The sequence below is a fragment of the Octopus sinensis genome, linkage group LG17 (assembly GCF_006345805.1).
Source record: "Octopus sinensis linkage group LG17, ASM634580v1, whole genome shotgun sequence".
Classification (NCBI taxonomy): Eukaryota; Metazoa; Mollusca; class Cephalopoda; order Octopoda; family Octopodidae; genus Octopus; species Octopus sinensis.
The window spans coordinates 13,760,831-13,782,423 of NC_043013.1; the positions used below are offsets into that span (position 1 = coordinate 13,760,831).

A 21,593-nucleotide genomic window follows, 5' to 3' on the forward strand; every position below is an offset into this window, starting at 1 on the left:
ATGATCGACTTTGTCGTTCATCCTTTCGGGGTCGATGCAATAAGTACCAGTTCCGTACATGCGTTGATGTAATCGTGTTATCGCGTCTCCCCAAATTTCAAGCCCTGCGCCCAGGGTAGCAAGGGTTATATACTTACTGATTTTACACCACTTTCTATATTCTGTAATTGTCACAATACAGAAACATTTCTCATAGCACACGCACACAATTTACAGATGCTTACACTTATTTTCCGTGACATTTTAACGGGTCCAGTTAGTTATTATTATTATTATTATTATTATTATTATTATTATTATTATTATTATTATTATTATTATTGATTGACTGATTGATTGATTGATTGATTGAAAGAACAGCGCATGCAATCAAAATGACAGTGGAATGAAATATATGAAGCCCAGTATAACCATCATGACTACCCTTCTGATAAGGGTACACCTAGCACATGCAACACGGCCACCCAGTTTAAGTAGATCACTCCGCTCAAGAGGTTCCTGAATAAGGCTTGTTTTAAGGATGATGAACGAAGCATCCATATCTCCAGACGTGAATTATTCAAGACCCGCAAAGAATTCCTCTCAACACATAGCTATGATACTCCCCCACTACTTCTGAACAAATCGACAGCCACTAAAGGACATGCTCAACTGATTAAAGTCAAACATCTGACAAGTAAATCTGTGATATTAAGCAGAATATTTGCTGTAGCACATCTTTTATACCAAGACAAATCAATGTAAATGATAGCATTTCCAATCAGTTAAGATCAGAAGACATGAGAGCCAGTGTCTGGTAATGCATCAGGGTATTTATTATTATTATTATTATTATTATTATTATTATTATTATTATTATTTACTTGTAATCTGCATGTTTGTTACAATCACTTGCCGAGCCACACATAGCGTCATAGGGCGAGTGAAGGATAAGGGATGTTACAGTATAACTGAAAGCTGGTGGATGCGAATAATACTAAATAGAAACTTCAATCGATAAGGTTCTTCTTCTTCTTCTTTTTCTTCTTCTTCTTCTTCTTCTTCTTCTTCTTCTTCTTCTTCTTCTTCTTCTTCTCATTATTATTATTGTTATTGTTATTATTATTATTATTATTATTATTATTATTGAGTGAGAGAGCAGTGCATGCTTTCATAGTGAAACCGGAGCAAAATATAGGAAGCTCAGTATACCCATCATGACTAACCTTCTAATGAGGTTACACCAAGCACATACATCACAAACATATGTGCGCAGCATGGTGACGTCATATCAAGATAAATACCACATAACCATGCGGGTGGAATTTTCTTCAGGTCGAGTAGCGCACCTCGCTCAAAAGGTTCCTGAATAAGGTTTATTTTAAGGATGATGAACGAAGTACCCGTGTCTCTAGAGGTGAATTAATTAACCCTCAAAGAATTCCTCTCAACACATAACTATGATGGTTCCCACTACTGCTACCCGTGATCAGAGATGCAAATATTGTCAGCCATTAAGAGACATGCTCAATTGGTTAAGGTCAAACAACTGACAAGCAAATCTGTGATATTGAGCAGAAAATTTGCTGTTGCCCATCTTTTATACCAAAAACAAATCAATGTATATGATAACACTTCCAATCAGATAAGATGAGAAGCCACGAGACAGTTTCTGGTACGGCATCAGGGCATTTATTATTACTATTATTATTATTATTGAGTGAGAGGGAAGTGCACGCCATCAAAGTTACACTGGGGTAAAATATACGATGCCCAGAATACCAATCGTGACTAGCCGCTTGATAAGGGTACACCAGGCACATGCCACACAAGCATAAGTGCGCGACATGGTGACGTCAAATCAAAATAAACAGCGCATGGCTTTGCAGGTGGGGCCCAGTTAGAATTTTCCTCGGGTCGAGCAGCGCATGCCACTCAAATGGTCCCGGAATATGGGTCCTTTAAGGATGTATTTTTGCAGCTAGGGCACAGCCTCTGCATGATTTTACTAGTTCTTCATTGTCACGGTCCATTGTTGACCAATATGCGTAACTTTTCATTAATGATCTCATTCCCGAAATCCCTGGGTAACTAATGTGAAATTACTTTTGTAATCGCTTCTGCAGTGCGGCTAGCACTGCGGCTCTTTGTGCATACATGAACACATTGTCGTCTTTCGCTTTTACTTTTTATGTCTTGCAATGTAACAGGCAATTCACGTATGACGTTACACAAAACAAATCAGATGTTAATGTTTTTTTCTTAATTTCATCGAACACCTGACCATTTCAGATCAATTCCAATTTATATCTTATTTTAGTAGATTGTTTAGTGGAATTCTTACCTTGTGCATATTTGGTATATAATTTTGATAATAATTTTCAACTTCCAAAAAAACTTGTAAGATCGATATGTTTAACGGATGGCGCATATTTTTAACTGCATCTGCCCTCAACACATCTAGTCGACGTCCATTTTTGTCGATGATTTGCTCTAGAGATTTTATTTTCGGTAAAAATTCACACTTCTCCTCACTCAAAGTGAAGCTGTAATCCTTTATTCTTTCGAACACATATTTCACTTGCCCTACATGCTGGTCCTGGGATTCGCTTTTAATGAGTATGTCATCCATGTAGGCTACTGCGAAATCCGCAACTACGAGCATAGTGTCCATGACTCGTTGGAAAATACCTGGTGCTGCCTTTACACCAAAATGAAGTCTGTTAAATTTATATACTCCTCTCTGTGCATTTATTGTAAATAATTTTTAACATTCCTCCTCAAGTTGTACCTTTAGGTGTGCTTCAGATACGTTCAACTTTTTAAAAAAATTCTGCCATTTAACTTAGCGAATATTTCTTCCGGACTTGAAGAAATCACTCGTTTAAACCTGTTAGAAAAATCAGCACATACCTGGATTTTATTGCTTTTCCTTGACGTAAACTGTTGGTGATGCCCATTCAGCATAAACAATTTTTTCCGTAACCCCAAGCTTTTTACGTCTATCAAATTCTTCATTTATTTGTTTCAACGCTGCGAAAGACGGAGTTCGTTTTGGTTTAGATACCGTTATAGCATTTCCTTGTAGTTGAAACTTCGCCTTTGTTTTTGGTGCACAAATCTAATTCATCAGAAAAAAAACTTCAGGAAAAATCTTTTAAATTTTATTTTTCATCCGTCCGACGCCTTATTTGTACTGGCAGAAAAGCAATTCATATTTTTACAGAAACAACAATTTATGGAGAGATCCCATAAGTTAAATAATTTCATCCAGTCTGTTCGGAATAAATTTGCCGTATCATTCAACACAAAAAACTTTGGCTTTTAAAGATTTTTCACGAAATGTAATCTCACTTAACATTTCGCCCTTAAAATGTAATTTTTTTCCTGAAGCATCATGGTGCAATTTTCGACTTTCTTTTAAACTTAGTCCCCCGATTTTTTTTCCATGTATCTGCGTTAATTATAGAGATATCACTTTCCATATCTGATTGTAGTTTGGTATCAACATCATTCATTTTTATGAATACAAATTTTCTTATTTGATTACTATTGACAATACAGATTTCCCAGAATTTTTTTCTTTCGAGCTTTTTTTTTCTGTTACTCTCTATAGTGTGAGCTTTTTATGCCCATTTTCACTACTCTTAAAACGTTTTTTTTTTTAAACGGACAGTTATTTTTAAAATGCAGACCACCCCACTCATAACATGGATTCAGTCTTCACATATTTTTCTTTTTAGTGAGGGCGCGTGGCTTAGTGCACTCGGGCACTCGGCTCATGATCGTAAGGTTGTGAGTTCGATTCCCGGCGACGCGTTGTGTCCTTGAGCAAGACACTTTATTTCACGTTGCTCCAGTCCACTCAGCTGGCAAAAATGAGTTGTACTTGTATTTCAAAGGGTCAGCCTTGTCACTCTTTGTGTCACGCTGATTATCCCCGAGAACTACGTTAAGGGTACACGTGTCTGTGGAATGCTCAGCCATTTGCACGTTAATTTCACGAGCAAGCTGTTCCGTTGATTGTATCAGCTGGGACCCTCGTCGTCGTAACCGGCGGAGTCTTTAAAAAAAAAACAAAACATTTTTCTTTTTAACTAATCGTCACAGGTCGACACGCATGATTATGAGAGCAATCTTTTTCTTCAATTTTACCTGTGTTATATCTTAAATTCATAACCCTTTGGCATGCTTCTGCCACTACCTGGAGAATTAATTTTTGGCCCTGTTCTACTTTCGTTAATATCTGGGAACGTATATCTGCATCTTTGCTTGCAGTTAGTCTTTGAACAAAAATTAGACATTTGAACATGTCCAAAGTTAATTCCTTTAATTTGAATTTTTCACAATCTGTTAACAATCCCAGCATAAAATTAGATATGTTTCGACCAAAGATTGGTCCAGGCCATGTCTAACTTAATAGCATCACCTGATAGGATTATTCGAATCCTGTTTATGTCAAGTTTTGTTTAAGTCAAGTTTTGTTCAAGTAGTGAGTTCTTGTTGGGTGAGTTGTATCCAGTTTTGTTCAAGTAGTGAGTTCTTGTTGGGTGAGTTGTATCCAATTATGGTTGGCTTATCTGGTATTCTTTGAAGGAATCTATCCAGACTGTTTAAAGTTGATGGGATCCTTTTCCTCTTTGATCTCCCTCGGGACAATGTTAGATAGGGCAGGGCCTGTTGAGGAAAAGAAATTATGTTGCAGTGTACATGTATGCTGTGATCTTGAATTTGGCAGGGGACGTATAGCTCGTGGTCCAAGTCTTGGATGAACCTTGAAGCTAATGTTTAGGTCGTTTGGGCAAAGTTGGCGGTATATTTTCCACATCGTACAAATGATGTACCGCTCACGGCGACGCTGGGGGGAGTAAAGTTTCAAGGCTTTAAGGCGATCCCAATAATCGAGAGCAGCCATGCCTTCAATTTGTTTAGTGAGAGCCCTCTGGGGTGATTCAATTCTGGAGATGTTTTGTCTTGTGTGAGGAGACCACAGTGGGCAGCAGTATTCAAGGTGTGGCCGTACAAAGGAGGAAAAAAGTGGTATGATGACACCTTGTTCTCTGGACCGGAAAGTTCTTAAGATCCAGGAACTCATCCTACGAGCTATATCGACCTTCTTGTTGATGTGTGCACTCCAACTGAGATCGTCATCAACAATTACACCCAGGTCTCTGATATTGTTAGAGGCTGTGAGCGGTTCCCCTGAAGGAAGAGAGTATGGTTGTTTTAGTGAGGAATTTCTTCCAAAATGCATCAGCTCAAATTTTCCCCCATAGGTGACGAAAGCTTCATTTTTTTTATCAAATTTAAACACTGCCAGCGAGGGAACACAGGGAACTTGTTTCATTGATAAGTTTCTATAAATAATTGTTTCATCGAAACAAATCTCACTTGGTTTCTTGGGCATAATATAGTTACTATAATTTTCATGTTTGGTAGGCAATAACTTTCTTAAAAGTAGTCGTACTTTTTTCTTGTCAGAACAACTTTTACATTCTTCTTTGAAACTTTCTACGTATCTTCAAAAACATGCAGAGAACGTAGTTCCTTTTTTCTGGATTATAACTGAACTCTCCAATGGCGTTTGCTACACTGTCTAGCGAGTATAAACCTGAAGTATTTTCAGACTGCTTCCATATTAACTCCAGCAAATGCTGGTTTTGTTGTTGCTGTTGTAATCGCTGTTGCAGCTGTTGTTGCTGGTGCAACTGCACCACACAGGTCAATAAGTCCTCCATGTTAACGATTTTTTTCTCTGGTTCCATACCGAAACATTTTAACCAAAGCTTCGAATATCTCGTCACCACTTTTAAATCCTGGTGCTGGATAAAAACATTTAACGAATTTGGGTAGAGGGGAGAAAGTATTTACGTGACACACTACTATTACTGCTGCTTGAGGCTAATTCCCCTCTATAAACTGTTCACAGTTAATTGCTGCTGTCAACTCGACAGTTGTTGATTTTAAAGAAATATGTCAGTGCACTTTTAGTCACTTGAGGTGGTCAGAATCCTTCCATATCACTTATATTCCCCATTCTCAGTTAAAAGATAAAGAGTGAATCATTCGATTCTAGACTCATCATGACAAATTCACTTTACTAATCTGGAATTTTCTCATTTATTCAATTTGCAGACTCTCAAACAAACCTGCCGTAGATGGTTTTACCAACAAAAGTAAAGTAAGTCTTTTTAAATTTTAAAATACTTTTCTTTTGTTCTATTTGCCTGAATTGTGATGAATGGTTTGTTGAAATTTTCATCAATGGATATGTATAAAAAGAATACTGTATATCCTTTTTATGAATATTCTTATATATTTTCTCACATTGGTGCAATCTTTTATACTGGAGGGCCAAACTATTATTCTTCATTCTGGTAGAGCCAGCTACTATTTTTCCAATAAGTAGAGTTGTCTACTTTATCTGTTACTGGTAGTTCCAGAAACTATATTCCATATATTTAGAGAAGCCTTCTACTTTTTTGTATTATTATGGCCAGTGTAGTAGTCTTCATTTTAGTACGGCGGGACACTAGAAAGGTCATCATGTAGCTCGAACGACTATGCATCCCGAGGTAGGATAATTTTATGCAGAATTAGGAGTAGAAAGCAGTAAAGTATGAGCGAAAAGGGTTTGAGCAGAACAAGTTCGTTGTTATACAGGAGAGAGATGAACGAGTGGAGAAGGAAAATGATGGACGATAGGGGTTACGAGGTGCCAAAAAGGACATTGAAGCTAAAAGATTGGTACAAATGCGTGGGGAGCAGGAGATATCTTATAATACAGAACAACAGGAAAAACAAAGATGGCACAGTAAAAAAGACAAGAGAGATGACATGCTGTTGAGTAGGCTGAGGAATGAGCGGCGAAGAGAAAGGAGAGGGTGACAGGTGTAGTGGTGGTGGCGGCGGCGAGATAATTTGATGGCATAGTGGGGTGGGTGGGAGTGATGAATGAAAGTGTGGGTGGAAAGAACAACATTAAATGATGAAGGATGGATAAATAGTGAATTTATTCTGGATAGAAAGAAAAGTGCTATCAAGTAAGAACTGGTGTTAGGGAGTTGATGGAGGTGGTGGATGACTTGAAGAGAATTGAAATTGGGTGAAGGGCCGAGTTAAACATAAATATACATACACAACTTTACAAGAGCACCACTGAAGTGGTATGTCTTTTGGAGAACTGCATATCACAAGTGATACTGGTTCTCTAAAATTTCTTCCATGGTGTCCAAGCTTTTAATCACATCTCTGAAGTTCAAGATCCTGAGATAAGCCTTACGCTCACACACATACACACACACACACGCACACACACACACACACACACACACACACGCACGCACACACACACACACACACACACACACACACGAGAGCTATTAACACTGGTCGTCATCTTTTGAAAAGTCGTGTGCTTCTTAAGTGAGATTAGTTAATTCTTACGTATTTTCATGTCCTGAATCCAAATATGACCTTGAAAAATGCATATTAGCTATAGGTTGAAAGACACATGACATATAATATTTTATTATTTTATTATAACGTACAGATTTTGTCATTATGTTTAATGCTCTAGTCCGTATCTACTCCCTGCCTTTTTGCTTGACGCTTATAGAGGGCTGAAGAATAATGTCCAGCAAGCATCGTTTTGCTCCATTTGCCCTGGTACCGCTGTGTCCATAGTTGAAATATCTTGGTAAAACTGTCAACCATGTTCGTCACTAACTGCCCCACAGCCCGCTAGAAAAACGTCCAAATGTGTCTCCAAACGTGGATTTAACATGACATGTTACATCTCATATTCTTGTAAGCCTTGGCGAGGTTTTCCATTAGTTCTTTAAGAAGCTCTCAGCACTGAGGACCAATGAAGACTCCCTCTTTTATCATAGCATTGCTCAGTGAGGGTGGGAATTCTGATGTTAAATACTTGAATCCTTGACCAGATTTGTCCATAGCTTTTACAAATTTTTTCATGAGCCCCACTTTTATGTGTAGTGATGGGAGAAAAATTTTGCTTGGCTCAGTGAGAGGTGGAAGTTGAACATTTTTCATCCCAAGTTTCAACGTTTGACGAGGTGACCAGTCTCTCCTGATACAGTGCGAACCTCTTGCGCAGCTATCCCATTCACACAGAAAGTAACAGAACTTGGTGTATCCGTCCTGAGAGCCCATCACAAAAGCAACAACCTTTAAGTCATCACAGAGCTGCCATTGATGTTCACTATATTTTATGCATTGCAGCATAAGCTTTATATTCTCATATGTTTTTTTCATATATGATTCATAGCCCACATGAACTGAAGGTTTACTATTGCCATTATGCAACAAGAGAGCTTTCAGGCAAATTTTTCATGAATCCATGAACAGCCTTCAGTGACTGGGTTCGTATTCAGTATCAAGTGCTTCCATCAGACCATTAATATTTTTTCAGGCCAATAAATCACCTTCCATTATGAAAAAATTGCTGAACTGTTGCTGACGGTCATGAAATTTTGAAAGTTTACATCAGCTATTCGGAGATTTCACTGTTGAAGACGAGAGCCTAGCAGCTCTGCCCTATTCTCAGGTAGTCATAGATCCTTGTCAAGGCCATAGAATTCCCGTTTTGCTATGAGATGTGATCTAGGGGAGTGTGTTTCATCAAAATTTTGGTCATTCTGCAATCCAGCACTGTTATCCTCTTCTGCTTCCTCTTCACCCCCTTCTTCATCTGACTCGAAGAATATGGAAGTTGGTGCATCAGGAACAGATAGGCATTTTCCACGTGGAACCTGGCGCATACCTAATGGAATATTTCGATATTCATGGGACACTTTTTTGAAAAGCCCTTTTTCACTGGAAGTACCATGCAGAAATAACAATTGCCTGTATTGTCTGTTGGCTCCCGCCACGTCATTCGTACAATAAAATATATTCCTTTCCTTTTCCTGTTCAACCATTGGTGAAGACTAGTAGCACAAGTGTTGCAACACATGTGAGGAGCCCACTTCTTATCCTGGTCGCCAATCTTGCATCCAAAACATAGGTGATATATCTTTCTAACCAGAGCAGTAATACGGCGCTTCTGCGATGCAAAGGTCACCTCACCTCAAATGTTGCAGAAGTTGTCTGCCTTATTCACAAAAGTGCGAGGCATTTTAAAGAAGACGACAAACAATAAGCAGCTAAACAGAAAATTCGTTCATAAATTTATCATTAGCAGAAGTGTTTATATCATTCAGTAGAAAAATAAAATTAATATAAAATGCCTCATATGCATATCAACAGCTTGCTCAATGAATATTTATTATAAGTTTAAAAAGTGTTTGGCCAGGAAAATCATTTACCTTTTACCTCAGTATATAAACTTGCACAGCACAACCACATCCTACGACTACTCTAACAATTCTGAAGGGCAGTGCAACTGTGAGTGCGATAAGAAAGATACTACTGCGTGCTTTTGGAAATTTGTTTTTGATAGGATACCAACGTTGGCGGTGGAATTTACTTTGAAGGTTTCACCAATGAATAGATCTTTCAATTGATGGAGGCTACAAAAATATTAAATATATTAAACAACAAGATCATTTATCTTTAGCATCTGTTCTTTCCTTCCTTTCATTTTAGTCTCTATTTTTTAAATATGCATTAGGTGTATTGTATAACTTTCTCAGCCTGACAGATGTTTAAATTGGTGAAATAAAATTCTCTTATCTTCATGTGGCTCTGTTTCTATCCGGAAGATTTGATTCATTCCAATCCCATGTCAAAACCAGTGTACCATGCTAAAAACTATAAATCAGTAAAAAACAAATTCATGTGTACTTGTGTTAATATGGATTGGATTATCTCTTCCAGATAATTGTAGTTATACTTATTTATTATAGTATTTCTGTTCAGTTATGTCTTCTCTGTATAATTTGTTAAAGAATTTGAAACTCTGTGTTATTAATGCCAGATGCTGAAATCTCATCATTCCTGCAAACATTCATATTATTTTCTTTTATTTTCAGAAATCTGATAAGAAATGGATAGAGGAAAACATTAAACTAAGGTAATTCAAGAAATATGCCTCTAAATTTTATAACGTATATGTACACATATATTAGGATTTCAGTTATGGTAATGTTGTAAATTGAAACATTTTTATCAGTTGAGATTTTTCCAGTAATTAGTATACAAAAACATCGCTTAGAGATGTGGATATCTAAAAGCAATGGGCGGGAGAGGTAACTAAAAGAATCTCTTAATTGTTGATTTCCATATAAGTCATTTTTTCTTATGTGAAATTTGACTGGTGACTGTTGGTGCTGCTACCTAAAGTTGCTTTCGGAATAAGAGAAGTTGAGAAAGAAAGTTTACTAAGAAATAGGGAGAGAGTAAGGTTTTCTATTTTCTTTACTTTTAACAGTGGATTAGAGATGCGGAAGGCGAGAGACAGTGATAGAATGAGGGAAAGTCTCTTACATGTTTAGGATTTCATTCCAGTAGTTTTTCAAAGATATTGTTTTATTTCTCTTGTTAATTTTCCTCCTCCAGTGCTTATTCGCCTTGTTAGATTGTTCTTCATACAGACTTGATTACCATTTCCTTTACAAACTACATGCACACCCCTCTGTGTTTCTCTCGGGTGCAAACGTGGGATCTCTTGTCGTATTTCCACGCTGCTTATCACGTGAGGATGACTTAGGATTAATTTCCAATATGTTTCATCTCGCCATGGTACCTTTCCTTTTGTCTTGTGTGTAGCATTCATCGTTCGAAACACACGTGGGAAATGTGACAGGTAACTGTTGTTGCTGCTACCTACAGATGATTTTGAGTAGAGAGAGAGAGAGAGAGAGAGAGAGAGAGAGAGAGAGAGAGAGCGAGAAAGTGAGTGAGTTACCTAGAAATAGAAGGGAGGGCAAGGTTTTCCTTTAAAGAGAAAGAACCACGCAGGGCTTATATTTTTTATTATTACAAGATTTTTTCTTACGAAGGAGAGAACATAAAATAATATTCCTATATATTTCAATTTTCCACCTCATTTTTGAGTGTCCTAGTAGCTGGAAATAACGTTATTTCGCTTTTCTTTGAGCATCCCAATACATCATAACTTAGTATCATGAGGCCAGTTGGACTATGTTCATTTTAAAACATTTAGGAATTATATACAGTCGATTTTCTTATTTCCGTTTTCTTTCTTTTTTTCTTAAACGCTTAGCACTTAAGAAAAGAAGTGAAGAGATAGAAACAGAGAAATAAAATCTCAGGGGTTTTCTCATAATAATTTGGGAATATATTAAATTGTTACATTTCCAAATCCTACTCCCTTAGATCACCGGTATTATTTATGAAAAGCATAAAAATGGAGATCAACAGAAGACTAAAAAAGTTAAATCTAATTGGTGTTTGATATAACAATATATCATTTCTGTTCAATCATTACTCTTAATACATCAAAGGCATAAATAATTTTAACAATCACACACATGTTTATGAGTGAAAGAGGTTAGGTTTTGTGATGCCGATTTGTTTCTCTTTTATATAAAGAACAAATTAAAGTGAATTAAGCAAAAGTTAAAACTGGTTTGTGAACTCAGTAGGAAATCCACAGCATCTGCTAATAATGATCCTAATTATATTTATGGAGAGAGCGAGAGAGAGAGAGAGAGAGAGAGAGAAAGAGATTTTTAAATTTTACTTTTCTGGCTGGGGACTTGATCTAATTTTATGTGAAGAAACTGAAATGAGTTCATCATAGATGATGAGTTATAACCACGACAACGTATATTGTTAGAAGTGTTTTCTTATATAATATTAAATATGAAGAAGTCTCAAAAGGTTAAATCGAACATGCATTTTGGAAGTTTGAGATGAAGATCAAAATGTCTAGCTTTATTGTTACTTAAAAATTCTATAAATGCCAGTTTCCCCTCTTTCCCAAGATGTTAGGGCGAAAGCAGTAATTAAAACATGAAATCCAAAATATGAGAAATCCTGGTCTTTGTGTTCCGCAGCAAATGTAAATCATAGAAAGAAAATATATGGAAAATTTAAAAGAAAGTCAGTGTATTTAGCCAATTGGAAATGAAAAAGATGGCAAACATTGAAGCAAAAGACATTTTATTGGAGAAAGATATATTTTGCAATGAAAATGTGTTGCTGTGAAGATTTAATTTTGATGTAGGAGCATGTAAGAGAAACATTCTCCTCCTCTTCCTCTTCCTCCTCCTCCTCCTCCTCCTCATCATCATCATCATCACTGTTTAACGTCCATCCACCTTGCTGCTATGGTTTGACGGTGTGACAGGAGCTGGCCATCCAAGAAGCTCTCCAGACTCCAATTGTCTGTTTTTACATGGTTTCTAGGGCTGGATGCCCTTCCTAACGCCAACCACTTTGTAGAGTGTGCTGGGTGCACTTTACGTGCCACCGGCACGGGTTCATTTTACATGGCCCTAGAACCTGTAAATCACATGCCTGTGTATATGGATGACCGGGATATTACTTAGCGTGGTACGTCTTTTAAAGTACAGCAGATCATCACAACTCCCGGTCCCTTGATATTTCCTCAGTGTAGCCCAGTGTCTGAAGATACTTTCTCACCATTTCGTCCCGTCGCATCTTCCCCCGTGTATTCCATCCACAAGTTCTCTCCACAATTAGGGATCAGCTCTTCTTTATGCAACCGTCCTCATCCACACGCAACACATGACCAAACCAGCGCAGTCTCTTCTCTTGCTCACAACATCTGATGCCTCTTAAATCATATAGTTTTCCTCTTAAATCATATACACTCTAACATCCAGCGGAGCATTCTAGCTTCGTTTCTTTCAAGTGTTCGCAAGTCACCTGTTGTCATAGCTCATATTCCACCGCCAGTGGTTTCATTAAAATAAATCCAACAGTAATGGGGAATCTACAAAAAAAAAATTAACCTGAATATTGAAAAATGTTTCTGTATTTAACTTTTTTGATGTACTACAATTTGCTGTTAATGTTATTCTCGTTTTGTTTTTAAAAAGAAATATAATTCGTCTAATGTTGATTACGATACTATTTCCACTTTTTGCAAAAATTTCCGAGATGATAGTGACTTATACCTGTCATTCTGGCACCTTTTCATTTTCATGGAAGTGAAGCATAATTTTGAAGGAAAGTAATTTTATGGAAACGAAATCATTAATCTGTAATCCTTGAACATTTTTCTATTCAATTTTTATTAACTTTGGCAGCTGCTCTATTTATCTACAAAAGACACAGGAGTAATACATATGCATAAAGTGACTGGCTTAATATACCTGCAGCAGGATTAAATGAAGTATGTCTACATTGCTGCCATCAGTTCCAGCATTATTTATTCATTTTTTAAAAATTATTTTCTTTTGCTTCTATTCAGGATATATATTATACTCACACACAAAATATCTAAGAATGCCACAGAAAATTCAATTGACTGGATCTCAGACGAGTAAAATTTACAAACAACAAAATGAAAAAAATGCTGTTGTATTAGAAAAGACAAAACACTGTGTAGAATTGTTATTTTCTTTGAAAAAAGAAAGCCTAGGGGCTAATAATGCAGAAATAGTATCAGACGTTCCTTTTGAAGAACCAGCTGCATTCCTAAGTAGATCTGCAGAAAAGAGGAAGAACGTATTACATCAAAACATTCAAGGTGAAGAATCCTCATCTCCTACTGTCATGTTTAGCAAAGTAGCATCATGGGATCCAGACACAGTCATATGATTTTCTGTCAGAGAAAAGTATTTGTCCATGTTCTTTCAGGCAAAAATCAGCCATATGTTAAAATAAAAATACCTCTGACACCTTCCCAGTATCTCGACACCATTATAAACCAAGTGAAGGCAAACTAGCTGGGCACTATCGTTGTTTTAAAAATTTAATGTTTTATACCGTTCATGACAATGGTGAGCAGTTTTTTTAAAGATGTGACCCCTGTACAGCTCATCAGAGGGTAAGGTTTATTGTTTTTACTGCACTCTCCTGCAAGGTCAACATGACAGGCTTTCCAACAAGGAAGGCTTTACTGAAGTGAGAAAAGCAGAGGAGAAACTGAAAACAGAAGAACAAAGTCAAGCCCCATCTTTTATGCAGGGATCATCTCATGTTAACAAGGAGTTGGAAGAACAAGTCCAGGGAAACAAGAAATACTGGACTGAAGTATTGCATTCTTTCATGTAGTGACTGTGACAATATTTCTAGTTGAGAGAGGTCTGGCATTTAGAGGTAGTGAAGAGATAGTTGGCTGAGAAATTTTCTGAGAATTATGGAACTTATAGAACAATTTGATCCATTTCTTATGGGTCACTTGAAAACCTTTGGCAATACTGGAAGTGGTAAGCAGTCGTACTTATCACCTACCATCTACGAAGAAATTGTTCTGTTGATGGTAAAACATATCAAGAATTATATTGTTGCAGATTTTAAAACTGCCAAGTATTTCCCTGTTTCTGTAGATCCAACACCAGAATGTTGCTCAGCTTTCAGTTATTGTGCGTTATGTTCTTTCGGGTAAGCCAATAGAAATTTTGAAAACTGCAGGAGACAGTCTTATGACAATGCCAGTATTATGTCCGGTCATTTTGATGATTGATAGTATGGAATGCGGAATTGGTTGTAGGTATAAGATTTCTAGTAGAGGAGAACGGAGAGAGGGTGTTCCTGTTGAGATAGGGTGTTGATGTGTGTATCAGTGATACCTGGATAAGGTGGTCAGAGATCATCCAGCAGAGGCTATTGTAGTAGCGGTAGAAAAGGCAGAGAAGACACAGCACAGTATGGGTCAGAATTTGGTGTGTATTTGTAAGTGACTTCGTGCCAGTCTCTGAATATGGCCTTATCATACCTCAGATGTGAAATGGTGAAACCCATTTTCTTAATTTATTTTGACGGCAACATATTTCTTATTTTTCCTTTTCAGTTTATTTAAAAGTAATCATTATTTGATTCAACTAAATTAAAATTTATTTATTTATTTCCGTGTATGGATTTATGTATCTATGTCGGTGATATTTGTATCTTTCATTGGAGTTGTTCTTTATCTCTTGATTTTGTCATTTTGCCTCTTCTACCTTCCCCATCACAACTTTACTTCAACAGTTCATTTGGTTTCTGTTTGTCTTTGATAGAAATTCTAAAGATGAGGAGCCATCAAAACCCTGTGATGCATTTGGTACAGTAAACTTTGTAGAACATTATCCGAAAACTGCAACGGTATTCTTTTTGCTTGCTTTTTATTGATGTTGTTTGTAGAAATTATCTAATAATCAGCTGAATATTTTGTCCTTGGATTTGTATAGCAGCAACATTTTACATGCTTTTAGTGAATATTTTTACATATCGTTTCTTTTTTTATATAGTTGGCTGTTATTTTTTATATTGGTGTGTGTGTGTGTGTGTGTGTGTGTGTGTGTGTGGATGGATAGAAGTGATTCTGAGAGGTAAAAAATAACTTGAAAGTGCTATCATTTAAGGTTACTATATATGGAGATAACATGGAAGAAGGATCTTTCCAACAGAATGACTAGTCATTCTAGCTGGTAGCAATATGATAGATAGGGCCCTGAAGAATATTAAAGCAGGCGAAATCCCATTAGCAATTACTATTATAAGGTTTAAAATACTTGGCACTGTGGAATATGGCTTAGTTACTTGTATAGTCAATCAGATTTTACAGGAAAGTGGTATACCTAGTGACTGGCATTACAGCATTACAACAATTGTTACATGCATAAAGGAGATGCTATAGAAAGGTAATCACAGGAGTATCAAATTGCTGGACAAGGACACGAAAGTTATGGGAACAACTACAGCTTAAGCAATTACAGAAAAAGACGAGACGAGATAAAGTTCGGTTCTGTGCAATAGATAAGTATTAAAAAATCCATGTTTTGGGGAAGTGACTGCAGATGTATTTGGGTAAGAGTAAGCTGCTCTACTTAGCGTTCATTTATCTGCAGAAAACGTTTCACAGAGTTCCTTACTCTGAAAAGGTGAGGTCAAAGAAGAAGCTAGCAGCAGAAGAATAGCTTATGACAGCCACACAAACCCTATACAGAGATACTATTAGAAATTCCATGCGGTATACTTAGTGCAAACTATAGAAACACAAGAGTTGCCGTAGTATCACAGACAGTTAAACAGAGAAAGTAGACTCCATACGCAGTTGATGCACACTAGCAAAGAAATTCTAAATGTGCATAGGAAATAGATTTTCTGAAATGCTCAAGAAGATCCCTAAACAAAAAAGATAGTTTCTATTACCCATCAGTGGAGAGGTTGTTCTGAAGTTATAGCTACTAAAATAAAAACAGGCTGGAGAAATTTCAAGGAGTTTTTACCTCTGTTGGTAACAAAATGCTTCCCTATTAGAATGAAAAACTGATTGTATGATGGCTATATACAAACAACAGTGCTACATAGTAATAAGATGTGGGCTCTAAATGCAGTGGACATGTGAAAACCTACGTACTCCGTTGGATGTGAAAAATCTGTGTATATGAACAACAAAGTACAAATGTATTTAAGAGAAAAGTTAGGCATAAGAGGAATCATATGCGTTCGAGGGAGAAGACTATGTTGATATGACCATATGATGGTTATGAAAGAGGCTAGCTGTATAACGAGATGCTGATCATTGTAAATGGTTGGCTCTTGAGGAAAAGATAACGTAGAACTAAGTAGTGAAAGCTGATTTCAGAATTTTGAATCCGAAAGAGATGACAAAATATTGGGACGAAGAGGTGCCCTTCACTGGATCCTCTGATTTCACTCTCTCCAAGACGTCTTGCATCATGGCAACTCTCTCCTAACCCATTTTTTCAGTTTCACTTCCTCAGATCGCTTCTTGATGTAGTTTCATGCCCTTTGGAGCCATCCTGTTATAGGAGAAGGCTCTACCAGTTTTCCGCATATTGAGAGCAGTTCTAACCTACTCATGTGCTCGCTCAGATCTCAAATCCCATTTCCTCTCTAAAACACGGGTCTTTCGTGTTTGAGCCTCAGCGCAATGCCTCCTATAGCCTCGGTGGTTTGCAGTCAACTCATACCACCTCAAATGACCCACAATTTACTCTACCAACTGCACATTCTAATCTATCCAGAATGCGATATGTGTAGGAACTCGTGGCCTGTGCTACCTTGGTCATCAAGATCGTCCTAAGAACCTTCGCCATGATTTTCGGTACTGCACTGAAACCGAATACCAGCCGGATCAGGAAATATATTCTGTTCTTGTACCTCACCAGATAGTACCACCACTATTTCTCAGAGCTGTAGATATACCGACTTACCATCGACGATCGTAGTCAGCCCTGTTGTCAGCCCCTGTCCCGCAAAATTTCACCGCCCTAAAAGCATTATACGTGCTCATTCAACTCCCAAAAATCTAGCAATGGTTAGACTTTATTCTTTATCGGTTGGACCCTAACACACTAGTGGGATGATTCCATTCTTCATTTCCTTTCTGTACTGTGGTAAAATGCCTTATTTTCTCCGTCTGTCCAGCCATGTAGCCTTGGCATCTTGTTAACAGGAACGACAAAGTGTTCACTGCCAATATAGACAAAATTATCAGTAACAATTTTTTTAAATTCCATTTTATCAAACATTAGGTTACATTAATACAATGTTTCTTTTTTCTACATATAGTTTGTTCGTGTGGATCACCAAGCCTCTATGGAGATTATGATGTGTTTGATAAAATCTACATGGAATATTCGTTTACCAAGTTTGCTTATTTCTGTGATTGGAGGAAGAGAAGACATTCAGTTGAACCCACATACTGAAGCTGTTGGGCGTGGTTTATACAAAGCTGCAAGAACCATAGGTATAAAGTTTTATTTAATAATAATAATGTGTAGAATATGTGGGAAGAGCTTATGTCAAAAGTGTGACTCACATTGTTAGTGTTTGTGAAAGTTTTGCGCAGAAAGAGTACAAGCATAGATATGACAAAGTAGCCCATAGCCTCCACTGGCTACAATGTCGTAAGTATGGATATGAGGCTACGGGTGCTTGGTACCAACATACACCAGAAAAGGTAATGGACGATAAGGGGAACTTTGATTTGCAGACAGACAAGGTGTTACAGCACTGAAGGTCGGATATAGGAAGGACAAACAAGAGTGCTTAATAATCAACGTAGCAGTGCCAAGAGATCAACACATCATCATGAAAAAAAAGAGAAAAAGTTGATAAATATGGAGACCTGAGAATTGATATCGCTAAGATGTGGCAGCTATGAGAGTCAAACATAAAGGTTACTCCTGTTGTCAAAAAATATCTGAAAAAAATTTAAATACCCAACAATCTCGGTGTATTGCAAAAGTCGGCATTACTTGGAAATGGATGTATATTGCGTAAAGTACTGTCTGTCTGAGGTCCTTGCTGTGACTTGACAAACAGTGTCATTATTTTAATAGCCTACCAATGTATACAGTGCGTTTCTCTGCTCTGAGAATCAGGAAGAAACTCGGCAAGAAATGGAAACAGAATTGAAAGAAGATGATAATAATAATAGCAATAATAAAAGTAATAACAATCCTTTCCACAATAGGCACAAGGCCTGACATCTTGAGGGAAGGGACTAGCCTGTTACATCAAGCCCAGTGTTTCACTGGTATTTAATTAATCCACCCCGAAACAATGAAAGGCAAAGTCGACCCCGGCAAAATTTGAAATCAGAACATAAATACGGACCAAATGCCGCTATGCAGTCAGCTCGATGTCTTAATAATAATAATAATAATAATAATAATAATAATAATAATAATAATAATAATACGTAGGAGGGTGGTGTCATCAAAACTGAAAAATCGTGTAACGAAAGAAAAATTTAAAGAAGAAATGAATAAGAAAAAGCATGGAATGAAAAACTGTACGGTCAGTTTCCAGAGATATGAACGCCAAGACAGATACAGAGGACCGGTGGCTGTGGATGAGGAGGATTGACCTGAAAATAGAGACAGAAGCACTCATGTTTGCAGCTCAAGAACATGCGTTAAGGACCAAGTATGTGAAGTGTAGAATAGACAGCACCATCGACAGTGAGAAACGTAGAATGTGTGGTGAGGGAGGTGAAACAGTATGGCACATCGTTAGCAAAAGCCCGAAATTGTCACAACACGAATACAAAATCAATTACTTCTTCAATTACTTGTTTAATGTCATCAATTACTTCTTCAACAATAAATTTAGTGTTGCTCTTCTGAACAACATTGACGTTGATGAAGGGCGTACGTATCTGGGCGTGTGACTGTTGGTCAATTTGTCAGTTTTTTCTTTTTTTTGTTTTCGTGTTTTTTTTTGTGGTTGCGAACGTGTTTGTAAAAATTGGTTTCCTTGTGATGAAGGTGTTGATGTTGGCGTTGGCGTTGATTTGTTTTTTAATCAGTGTTGTGACGGATTTTGTTTACAGTCATGTCTTAGAGCCTTCAATTTGGACTGTTCTCCGTTTGCTTCAGATTCAGTTTTTTTTTTCTCTTATCTGCGACAAAGACTTTTTGGTGCGATGTCAATGAAGTCTTTGCTTTTAAGAGGACTTAGTAGGACGAAGGAGGCAGATGTGAGATAATAGCTTTATTCATACCTTGAAGAGTTGGTAATAACAGCGGAGATATTCGTGCTTATTCCTCTACGGGGCAAAAGGCTTTGAGGTGGTTCGTATACACACACCTAGAACACTTCATTTCTTTCGCTTCTTTATAAACGGGCTTCTGTTCGCATTCCCCGGCACAGAAAAATCATGAGTAAGATTTATTTCCTATGAAGAAACTAATATCTGGAATTGCATCAGATTTCCATATCTATTGAGTTGTAAGGTGGACTTCACCTTCACCATCTCCCCATGCTCCTCCTAAATCTCTCGCCGGATCACGGTGAATCGGTTCTTGACTCGAATACGAGTCAACCATTTATTCATGTAACGGGAATCATCACAAAAGCCTGGAACGTGCAGGCTATAGTAACCATTTTTCTGGCTTCTTGCTCAGTGCTACATATAACAGCAACTGTAGTGCATACTGTTGCATATGTGTAGTATTGGGTGGGGGGGGGCACAGTTCTTGCAGGCGTCTTTCGGTCTCTGCTGGAGTAGGAAATTTAAGTTTCCTCTCTTTGCGAGAAACATATTGGCAGACAATTCTTTGTCGCTCGGTAGGTTTTCTTTTTCATCCTCACTGGTTGCGAAATGTCACTTTGTTATTGCTGTGCTTTATTTTTCAAATCTTCAACCGAATGGACGGTCCACTAGATTACTGCTCCCAAAAAAGATAAAGCGTTGTTGTGAGTCCTTATGTTATTGTTGTTGCTGTTGTTTTTTTACACAGTTGCCATTGACAGATGTATTGGTCTTTTTGTTATTGCTGTTGTTTTCAATGTGGTTGTTTATGTTACTGTTGTTATCATCAATCTTGTTCATGCTGCTGATGTTGTTGTTGATGATATAGTTACTATTATTGTTGTTTCTGCCGCTTGTGCTGCTGCTGTTTCTTTGTTTGTTTGTTGAGCGAAGCGGTCATCGTCCTGTAGTGGGAGAAGTCCGAAACGTAGTCCTTTGCTATTCGTAAGACCCGCAGAAGAAAAAGCAGGTCAACTCCCGACACCGAGAGCATCGATGGATGAGTAAATGCGCATCCAGGCTCAGCGGTTGCGTAGGAAGTCGGGGACAAGAAACAGGAAGAAAGAGTGAGAGAAAGTTGGAGCGAAAGAGTACAACAGGCGTTTCAGAGTTTTTATTTCCCAGATGACACCCGTTAATCATGTTGTAGCTCTTATCCTATTGTTTGTTCACTTATCCATATTGTTAGCCTTCAGCATTCTCCTTTCCATGGGTCTTTGTGTTGATATAAATTTATTTCCAATGTTCTTGTGGTTAGCCCAGTAGCACACACTAGTTGAAGATCTTTTTTTACACACATGGACACGTTACTACTCACGATGCGATTCAATTTACCAAAGGACGCTCATCCCAATTGTTCAATATTTAAAAATGTTTATCAGTATTTGTCCAACATAAGTTTATTGATTCACATGTCTTACTATTTCATCATCTATTACTACACTTCAGCTGTGATTAGATGGTTAGAGATGATCTTCGTTTTACTAATATTAATTCTGAGTCCACGTTTTTTGCTTTCTTCTGAGGATTTCTCAGCATTTCTGTTGTTACTTTAATGCTTCTGGAAACTAATACAATATCATCAGTGAATTTGAAATGATTTAGCATATAACCATTTATATTCAATTTCTGACCAATATAAGTTTTGAAAAACCTTTTCTAATACAGATGTGAATAATTTGAGTGATATAGTGTCTCTTTGTTTGAATCCTTTGCCAGTTTTCATTTCAATCACTTTGTTGTTTATATTGGGTTGGCAACTAAGTTCCCGCCATTTTTTAAAATTAAAATTTTTTAAAAGGTTTAATAAAAAATTACACCTAATTAATCAATAATGTATTCACTCTTGTTATTTGCAACTTCTTTCCAACTTTCAACAAGATTTTCAATACCTCCTTGGTAGAAATTACCCGATTTCGATTCGAAACATTGATCCAACCAAGCTCTCATTTCTGCATCACTATTGAATGAAACTCCAAAAGACGTGGAAATCTGTTGGTACCAA

At 37.3% G+C, this 21,593-nt stretch overlaps 1 protein-coding gene across 4 annotated transcripts in view; it reads left to right on the plus strand.

Moving 5' to 3' along the window:
* Positions 1 to 21,593, plus strand: part of LOC115221048 (transient receptor potential cation channel subfamily M member 2-like) — a 706,843-nt gene that overhangs the window by 53,846 nt on the left and 631,404 nt on the right. For 3 of the 4 annotated variants that reach the window (XM_036510357.1, XM_036510358.1, XM_036510359.1), the window contains exons 7-10: positions 6,115 to 6,160; positions 9,975 to 10,015; positions 15,099 to 15,183; positions 17,620 to 17,797. In XM_036510357.1, the coding sequence (XP_036366250.1) occupies positions 6,115 to 6,160; positions 9,975 to 10,015; positions 15,099 to 15,183; positions 17,620 to 17,797 (350 nt within the window). The remainder of the gene's footprint in view (positions 1 to 6,114; positions 6,161 to 9,974; positions 10,016 to 15,098; positions 15,184 to 17,619; positions 17,798 to 21,593) is intronic. The other variant, XM_036510360.1, reaches the window with a different exon arrangement.